This window comes from Triticum urartu, chromosome 3 (assembly GCF_003073215.2).
Source record: "Triticum urartu cultivar G1812 chromosome 3, Tu2.1, whole genome shotgun sequence".
In the NCBI taxonomy this organism is placed as follows: Eukaryota; Viridiplantae; Streptophyta; class Magnoliopsida; order Poales; family Poaceae; genus Triticum; species Triticum urartu.
The window spans coordinates 568,132,181-568,141,295 of record NC_053024.1 but is presented as its reverse complement, the minus strand read 5'-3'; the positions used below and the strand labels follow the sequence as shown (position 1 = coordinate 568,141,295).

At 46.5% G+C, this 9,115-nt stretch overlaps 2 protein-coding genes across 3 annotated transcripts; both read left to right on the top strand.

Moving 5' to 3' along the window:
- Positions 1-1,159: 1,159 nt before the first annotated feature.
- On the top strand, positions 1,160-5,943 carry LOC125545048 (protein MICRORCHIDIA 6-like). 2 transcript variants are annotated; one of them, XM_048708897.1, is made up of 18 exons: positions 1,160-1,282; positions 1,495-1,863; positions 1,964-2,038; positions 2,147-2,181; positions 2,292-2,370; positions 2,565-2,654; positions 2,744-2,819; positions 2,916-2,994; positions 3,078-3,212; positions 3,506-3,604; positions 3,708-3,809; positions 3,880-4,029; positions 4,198-4,290; positions 4,476-4,639; positions 4,730-5,105; positions 5,265-5,341; positions 5,423-5,465; positions 5,560-5,943. In XM_048708897.1, the coding sequence occupies exons 2-18, from the start codon at positions 1,527-1,529 to the stop codon at positions 5,659-5,661; spliced, it is 2,112 nt and encodes a 703-aa protein (XP_048564854.1). In that variant the 5' UTR covers positions 1,160-1,282; positions 1,495-1,526; the 3' UTR covers positions 5,662-5,943. The 2 variants fall into 2 exon arrangements, with proteins under 2 accessions (XP_048564854.1, XP_048564853.1); XM_048708896.1 differs by lacking the exon at positions 1,160-1,282 and having other exon boundaries at positions 1,439-1,863.
- A 1,336-nt stretch (positions 5,944-7,279) lies between these two features.
- On the top strand, positions 7,280-8,724 carry LOC125545047. The gene has a single exon (XM_048708894.1). It carries the CDS (start codon positions 7,519-7,521, stop codon positions 8,500-8,502), a length of 984 nt encoding a protein of 327 aa, XP_048564851.1. The 5' UTR covers positions 7,280-7,518; the 3' UTR covers positions 8,503-8,724.
- Positions 8,725-9,115: the final 391 nt, after the last annotated feature.

The following is a 9,115-nucleotide window of genomic DNA, read 5'->3' as shown; positions in this document are numbered from 1 at the left end:
ATGTGTTCTATCTCACTTTTATTTAAAATGAAAATGGTTCGGGCCGGCGTAAGCCCGCCGGAGCACTGGAAAAAGGGGTAAGATTAAATACTTGCTCTTGGTTGTCAAGAAAACCTAGCCTTTGAGGAATTTTACTATGTTACTAGCTAATTACTCATGCATTGCAAGGGCTGCATACATATTCTAGTGGTTTAACAATCATGTTTGACATAAATCTTACTCCTATGATATGCCTTGATAAGATCTGATTTGGTTTGAGTGGGGAAGGCAAGGAAAGTTTTAATTTAGTTGATGTTCTGGTAAATTTGATTATTTCATATGGGTAGAAGAAGGTAAGAAACTTTTTGATTTAGTTGAGGTTGTAAGATTTTGATTTGATTTGATTGAGTCAATCTCTACTTACTTAAAAATAACGTAAGGTTTCCATTTCACTTTTTTTCCCACAGCCTATTCGTTCAACCTTCCATGTACATGATAATCAATCACCTTAATTTACTTACCTTCTGAACCAGTTTCACCTTAATTTACTTACCAGACTTATAATCAAAATATAAGGTAATTCACGGTCAGAATTTGATGAACATTTATTTACACAATCGCATTATTATTGACATGTAAATCACAATCTAATGTACTAGAATATTTATATTCCGTTGTAACGCACGTGCATTGTTCTAGTATAGAAAAAATTACATAGGGGCGACAAAAGGAGGTGAGACGAACGTAGTAGAGATAGTCAATTCAACGTAAATCGCCAAAAAACAGAAGTTGAGAGAGAGACTGTTCAGATAACAAGGTCATTTTTTCTTGTGAATTAGACAACAAGGTAATTAATTGAGTGAACTTGCATGTGTTGTCCAATCAGATGTGGATATATTTTTGACAGTGAGGGCGAGTTTTCTAGCATTGGCAGAAAATCAACATGAATAAAAGGATAATAAACATAAAAAAAATAGAGATTGTTTAGGTTTGTCCTATTCACATGGTATAGATCTTGGAGGAGTCCTCTCTAATATTCTTTCTTCCTAAAAAAGTGGAAGGATAACTACCAACACCAAATCTAAACTACTAGTTGTCTCCTAAAAGCTAGGGATACCCAATAGGTAGGCATACAAATAGGAGTAGATTGGTTTCCTCCTCTGATTCAACAAACAAGTCTTGTACAAATCGGACTCTCCCCCTCCCCTCCCCTCCCCCACTTCTATTCAAGTACATATATATACCCATGAAGATAGCCTAAGGGGCACATACACTTATTGAATCTGTGGTGCTTCATCAAAAGGTATTGAAATTAGGTTTACCAAACTCTTCTTGCCTTAAACCTTTTAATCTTTCATCATCAGGGCTGAAAATTATTTTTGCTATATTTTCCACTTCTTTTCTTGTTTTCTGGTGTGGAGAATTTGCTGGTTTCTCTGGGTTAATCAGGGACGTGATCTCGCAACTGCACGGCCATATCGCGCCACTGATCCGTGGTGTCTGACATGTGCACAGGGAACCGCCACACCGGGACGACGACGGACCCCATGGACACGCGGCGGGACGTGAAGCCCTTCTTGGCCCCGGTCACCAGCCACAGCCAGCGAGGCGTCCCCGTGTTCGGCGTCTGCCAGGCGGCGCCGACGCCGCTGGGCCGCGGCGCGCGCGTCTCCGCGGCCCCGCAGCAGGCCGCCTGCGTCGTCAACCGGGCCGCCTCCCTCGAGCCGGAAGGCGGCTGCAGCCGCGACGCCGAGGCGGCGGGCGCTCCGGCTCGCCGCCCCGCTCCTCCTCCTCCTCCTCTCCTCGCCGCGCGGGTCAGCAGGAAGTTCTGGACCGCCGGCGACTACGACGCGGCCGGCGGGAGCCCCGCGCAACCGCCTCGAAGTAAGCACGCCGCAATGTCCCGGTTCTTTCCTGCCAATTTCGCCGTTTCGCATGCTCGCTTTCTCACCGTCCCTTCTTCTTGCTTGCCCTCCCTTGGCAGATGTGGGGAGCCGAATGTGCGTCCACCCGAAATTCCTCCACTCGAACGCGACCTCGCACAAATGGCCATTTGGAGGTGAGCGGTTACGCGGTTGCTGCTGTAATTTCTCCGTCTGCTGCCAAAAGTTAATATTTTGCTTGTGCATTTGCGTCTTTACACCTTCTTTCTGCCTTATTATTGCAGCCGTTGCAGAGTTGCTGGATAACGCGGTCGACGAGGTAATTTAATTCAGTAGCTTCATTGTTTCCATTGCGTTTCCGGGACGAATAGGAGCGCATTTTGTACGTAATTTGGGATCGTGTGTCTGAATGGATTTGTTTGATGACAGATCAAAACTGGTGCTACTAGAATCGTGGTGGACAAAATCGTTAACAAGCGAAAGGGGTCGCCAGCTTTGCTTGTTCAAGGTAACCCTGTTATGTTAATCTTATAGTACCATGTTTTCTTCCTTCAGAATGGCAAGCGATATCCTGACGAAAGGGACATAAAACAATCAGAAAATATTTCTTATAAACTGTACAGCCGACAATATTCAGATATACTCCAAACTCAGAAATAGAAAACTAAAAGAGTTCTTATGAATTTGCTGTTTGTTACAAAGATGATGGCGGAGGCATGGACCCCGATTCCATGAGGCGTTGCATGAGCTTTGGATTTTCCGACAAGCAATCAGGTTCTTCAATTGGACAATGTACGTTCTACTAACTCGGTTTCATACTCACTTATCCTGCCCCCAAAACTATATGACTTCTGATGTATTGGCACTGGGCTTACTGACAGATGGCAACGGTTTCAAGACTAGCACAATGCGGCTAGGGGCAGACGCTATCGTCTTCAGTCGTTGCATGAAGGGCAGGTATGGAGTCACTTTTATTTGCTTTAGTGCAATAACTTGTTATCTTTGTGCCTTACTTTTTATTGAGTTAATGCCAAACTACTACTGGTTTTTCAGTGGACCTACACAATCGGTGGGTCTTCTCTCCTACACCTTCTTGGCGGAAACCGGTCAAAAGGATGTCGTAGTTCCCATGGTATGCTATGTGAACCGATTTCTTTGGCACGACACTTATCAAAATATGTTGATGGTTCTGATGATATTCTTTGTTTTCATTAGGTGGACTACAAGTACGATTTATTGACAGGGGACGCTATACAGTATGAGCGACATGGTGCAGATCAGTTCTGCTCAAATCTGTCCGTGTTATTAAAATGGTCCCCTTTTGCAACAGAAGAAGATCTGATGGGCAATGTAAGTTAGACGTCCTTCCTATTGGCTGCTGTTCTGTAGATACTATCTTTTTATTACACCCTTAGAAGACAATTATTTTACCAAACATGCAAATCTTAGACCTTTCAAAGCTAGAAGTTTCATCTGATTGTCTTCGAGATAAACGGCACAATTGGTTGCAAAGGGGGAAACAATCAAGCTCAAACAAAACATGTAGCTAGTACTATTTCATTTAGTAGTTACTACCTACTAGTAGCTTATCACCAGTTCAGTGTACTAATGATTGTTTTAATTTTATGGTTGATGAGGAACAGTTCAGTGACATTGGTCCACATGGCACAAAGATTGTAGTCTTCAATTTGTGGTCTAATGACGATGGTGTTCTGGAGCTCGATTTTGACACCAAGGAGGAAGTAAGCATCAGATGCTTATATTATTTCTTAAATGACTTTGTATAATTTTTTGTATTGTTGAAGTAGCATTCATAGTCATGAAGTTCTCTTTCCCTTTCACCAGGATATTATGATTAGTGGTGCGCCAAATCCAGCAGAAACAACTAATGCTGTCAAAAGAACGAACGAAAACCATCTGTCAAATCAACTGCGCTATTCTCTTAGGGTGAGTATATCACACGGCTAATCATTTACCTCCGATACTCATGAAAGATTGCTGAATTAGCATTTTGCAGGTGTATGCTTCTGTCTTATATTTGCAGCTGCCCGGGTACTTCAAGATCATACTTCGGGGACAAGAAGTTCAGCGCCACAGCATTGCGACTGACCTCATATACCGTCAAGCTGTTTCTTATACACCCCTAGAATTCCTACGGAAAAAGGAGGTTTGTCTTGAAATACACCATTATTTTTCCAAGTTTCACGTCTTTCACCCACATTGCCCGTTCATTTACTATAATCATGTCAGCATGGAATTATTAAATTTATTCAATGTTCCTTTTTGCATCCACATGTTTACATTGCTCATTTTTGCGTCCACTTGCTTAATTCAGGGTGAGGTTGTTACAAGTATCGGATTCTTAAACGGTGCTCCAACAATTAGTGTGCATGGATTTAATATCTACCATAGGAATCGCCTTATATTGGTGAGCCTCAAATTCTCTCCGTGTTTACTTTGTTTCAAGATGGTCAATGGGCATATAAACATCAAAACAAGCTCAACTTAATCACATCCTGATTATCTTTATCTATCTGATTGTTTGGAAAGGGGCCGAGCCCGGTTCAAAAAAACATTTATCTGATTATTTACACTAAAATTAACTCTGTTCAGCCTTTCCATCGAGTGTTGAGTTCTGCAAGCAGTAAAGGTAGAGGCGTTGCTGGGGTGCTGGAGGCGAACTCTATCAAGCCCACTCATGACAAGCAAGACTTTGAGAAGTCGCAGCTGTATCAGAAGCTGATCATTCGCTTGAAAGACATGACAACTGAGTACTGGTAACTCCTGTTTTCACTTCTGTTTCTTCCAAATCCACAACCACCAAAGTCTCCTTCTGTTCTGTAATTAGTATTTCCACTTGCTTTCAGGGATTTACATAGTCACCTGATTGGATACCAAAAGAAGCCCCGTGCATCCGTTTCTCCCACCCCTCCTGGAATGCTTACAGCATCAGACACCATTGCTGAACCGTCCGAGAGGAACGCAGTCGGTGCCGGTCTCTCGGTTGCACCCTGGAGAGGCGGCACCCACGATCACCCCGCGAGTGCTATTCTGATCGCCTTTGCTCCTCCGCATCTGTCTGTTCCTGCCGGAACCAGCGGGCACGCACCTTGCTCCATGCCAGCTGCGCAGATGGTGCCTGCCACTGATTCAGCGGAGACAAGAAAAAGGAGAAACGAGGATGATGTCCAGATGGATCCGTGCAAGAGGCAGGCCATACAGAGTTTGGAGGTCGATAATCAGGTCAGTCTAAGTTCCATTGCTAGTTTATTACAGGCTTACGGCGTTGGTCGATCCTGTGCTTCCGTGGATGATCCATCTTGACAGAGGTGTTCTCTGCCTACCACTGCAATGGCACTTGATTAACTTACAACTTTGTACTTCTGCATTTGAATGCCACAGATTTGCCAACACATGACCGAACGGGATCTGAATGAGTTCGAGCACTTGAAGTTTGAGAATCAGCAGCTCCATGAAGAGTGAGTACGAAAACCACCGGCTGCCTTTTTTAGCAAACACTGGTAATTTTGGCTAAATTTCATGAAATTTGTTGTTTCCAGGTGCTTGGAGCTGGAGGTGGCTGAGAAGGAGCTTTTACTCAAGGTATTGCCATGGTCATCAGTAGTACAAACATTTTTGCTTTAAACCGCACTTTGCTGATGGAAGTTGCGAACTTATAATTTTCTTGCGTGTCCAGGAGCAACAGTTAAGGCTCCAAATTCAGCAGGCGGAGGCGCAATACAAGAGTTTACTGAACGAGTACATTTCCGCCACTCCCGTGAGGACGCGAATGCCGTAGATGTCACTGGCCTTGGTTTTCTTCCACAAAACGAAGACGAAGAATCGCAAACACTTCAGAGGAAGTTGAACCTGAACTTACAATGGCTAGCAACTTAGCATGATGAAGGGCTGAGCTAGGGGAACACGCCCGTTACGAGGAACGCTGTAAGATCGGTCGGACTGGTGTTTCATCTCCCTGCTTGTCATATGCCGACCACAGTGGGTTTTGTAATGTGTACCCGTGTATACTGTGTATACATGCAGTTTTAAATTGATCCGTTCAACTCTGGCTGACTCCTTAGAAGGGCACCCTCTAGAGTGGTCTTGCACTGGGATCTCTAAAACTGTTTGAGGTTTTGTAGCCCTTTGCTATTTCAGATTAGTAGTATATTTTTTCCTCTTAGTTTAACGATAGGTATCGTATATGCATATGAACTCTATTTCAACTCCAATTTGACATTAATGCGTTTCAATGTCCACACAATTCAACAACATTTCAAAATGTACATTTTTCAAAAAAAAATTCAAATTCAAATTCAGACCTAACATGGAGTCAAAGGCATGATAAACATAATTTTCTAGTCAAACCATGACACCCTACTTAATCTATAGCTCAAACGAGTTGAGCCACCTCTTCTGTTCCTTACTCGCATTGTGCCCCGTAATAGTCGTCTGGAATGTGATTTCGTCCCCTCCCCTTCTCTCCATTAACTCAATCAAATCTTATCAAAATCAACTCAATCAAATAAAAAAAAAATCTTACCATAATCTCAATTAAAATCAAAACTTCCCTTGCGTTCTCCCATCCATACCCAAACCAAATAAAACCCCAACTACATCAAAACTTTCCTTGCTTTTCCTTACCCGTAACCAAATCAAATCAAATCTCACCCAAACCTGAACTAAATCAAAACTTTCCTTACCTTCCCACATACTCAAATCAAATCTCACAGAAAATCCCAAATATGATGGTTGTAACGTACATGTTGGACACGGATTGATGTTGAACCACAAGAATATGTATGATCCCCATTGCAGCACACAGGCAATTAGCTAGCAATGATAGCTTGGGTCGCTGGCAGTGTCGAGGGAGAAAATTTCCATGAAGGCCTTTCCCTTCACGGCCTCAACAATGTCCTCCTCGTCTATCCCAGTCTTTAGCTCGGCGAGTATGGCATGTGCCTCCCTCTTCCAAGCCTCGACCTCAAGTGGCAAGAAGCTTCTTCCGGCGACATTGGTGGCAGTGGTTGGTAACTCACTCCAACTCCAATTTCTATAGTTTTCGAAGCACCCTCGAAGAGCTACACAAAAAACAGGGACTTTTAGGACCTACTTGACACATTTGGAATACTTTTAGAACCTCCAATGTATTTTACTCTCTATATAAATACTACGAGCGGTCCTTCCCTAAACATAAAAAATACCAGGAGGGGCCTTAGGGAATCTTTTTTAATAATATTTTTTTAATAATACAAACTGGTCATAGAAAGTCGCTAGAGCGCCCCCTCGTGGTTCCCGTTCGGTGATACTTGGCGTCGAAGTCACCCGCGACCCTCACTTTTTTTTTTGGCCGCGGCCCTCACTCGTGGTCCGTCGCGCAGCGCGGGCGATTACCACATGAGCCCAAGCCATGCCGCCTCCCGTGCGCCCTCGTCGCCCGGCGCCACGCGCGTACACGGCACGCTCGACACGGGGTCCATCCATCCACCCAAACACCCTGCCAAGTTTTCTTCCACCTATCCCTTCCCCGATTCGAGCGAGCCCGACGCCCCCCACCGACCGCGCCTTCCCCACCACGCCGCAGCTCCGGCGGGCCCAAACCAAACCAAATCAATCGCCTCGCCGGATCCCCCTCCCTCCTCCCTCCGCACCGCCCATGGAGCTGGCGACGCGCGATCTCGCGGCGCTGGGCGCGGCGGACCTGGTCCGGGTCTCCGCCGCGATCCCGCGCGCCGCGCCGCGCACCTTCGCGCTGCTCACCGCCTGCCTCGTCTTCCCGCTCTCCTTCGCCGTGCTGGCGCACTCCCTCTTCACCCACCCCATCCTCCGCCGCATCCGCACCTCCGACTACACCGCCACCTCCGCGCAGTGGGTCGCCCTCTTCGCCTACCAGTTCCTCTACCTCATCTTCCTCTTCACCTTCTCGCTCCTCTCCACCGCCGCCGCCGTCTTCACCGTCGCCTCCCTCTACGCCGCCAAGCCGGCCTCCATCGCCTCCTCGCTCTCCGCGCTGCCGCCCATCCTGCCCCGCCTCCTCCGCACCTTCCTCTGGGTCTCGCTCCTCATGCTCGCCTACCACGTCGGCTTCGTCCTCACCGTCGTCCTCCTCATCCTCCTCTTCGACCCGCCCATGACCGCCTCCACCCCGCCGCCCCTCTCCTTCCTCCTCGCCCTCCTCGCCGTCGCCTTCCTCTTCCTCGCCATCCACGTCTACATCTCCGCGCTCTGGCACCTCGCCAGCGTCATCTCCGTGCTCGAGCCCCTCTGCGGCCTCGCCGCCATGTCCAAGAGCAGGCAGCTCCTCCAGGGCCGCACCCGCACCGCCGCCGTCCTCGTTTTCTCCTACTTCGCCATCTGCGGCCTCATCACGGGGATGTTCCGTTCGGCCGTCGTCAAGGCGCGGGGCGAGGAGGGGAGCCTCGACATGAGCTTGGCCGGCCGGATAGGCGTCGGCGCTCTGCTCGTCTCTGTTCTCGTCTGTGTCAATCTCTTGGGGCTGCTCGCGCAGAGCGTCTTCTACTACGCCTGCAAGGCCTACCACAACCAGGAGATCGACAGGACCGCGCTGTACGAGCACCTCGGCGGCTACCTTGGCGAGTATGTGCCGCTCAAGAGCAATATCCAGATGGAGAACCTGTGAGATTCGTCGTAAGCTGCTCACTTGCCTGCTCCTTACAAATACTAGCTGTCCTGCTGGATCTTGCTCTAAAGAAGAGCATGCCGTTGCCAGGATTTCTTGTTTCTAGTTTATTGTGCTTGCCTGTTGTAATCTGTAATTAATAATTATGCGCAGTATGGACTGATCTGTGGTATGGAACATAAAGGAAGTTCTCATTCCGCTGCAAAATCCTCTTCTTCTTTACTGTGTTTGTTACTCCGTCTGTCAACTTATATAAGACGTTTTGGTAGTTCAAATTGATTTAGTGGTAAGTTGACAGAGGTAGTACTTATTATTCTTGGCTCATGGTTACTGATTGATTTAGTGGTAAGAGTGGAGGTTAGCATTGCGATATCGAGTTATTATTCTCTTTACCAATTTGAGGAGTTCATGATTGTTGATGCTCTTATTCTTCCCGTCGTGACACTTAGAAAAGCAATTGTGTAGAATTGATGATGACTGTCTTGACACTTAGAATAGCAATCGTGCAGGACTATTATTTTGAGTTCTTAGGCATGGTTGGAGTGGAGATGACCAGTTTTTTGTGGGAGTTTGGGAGATAAACTACACTATTATTTTCATGTTACAGGACTGG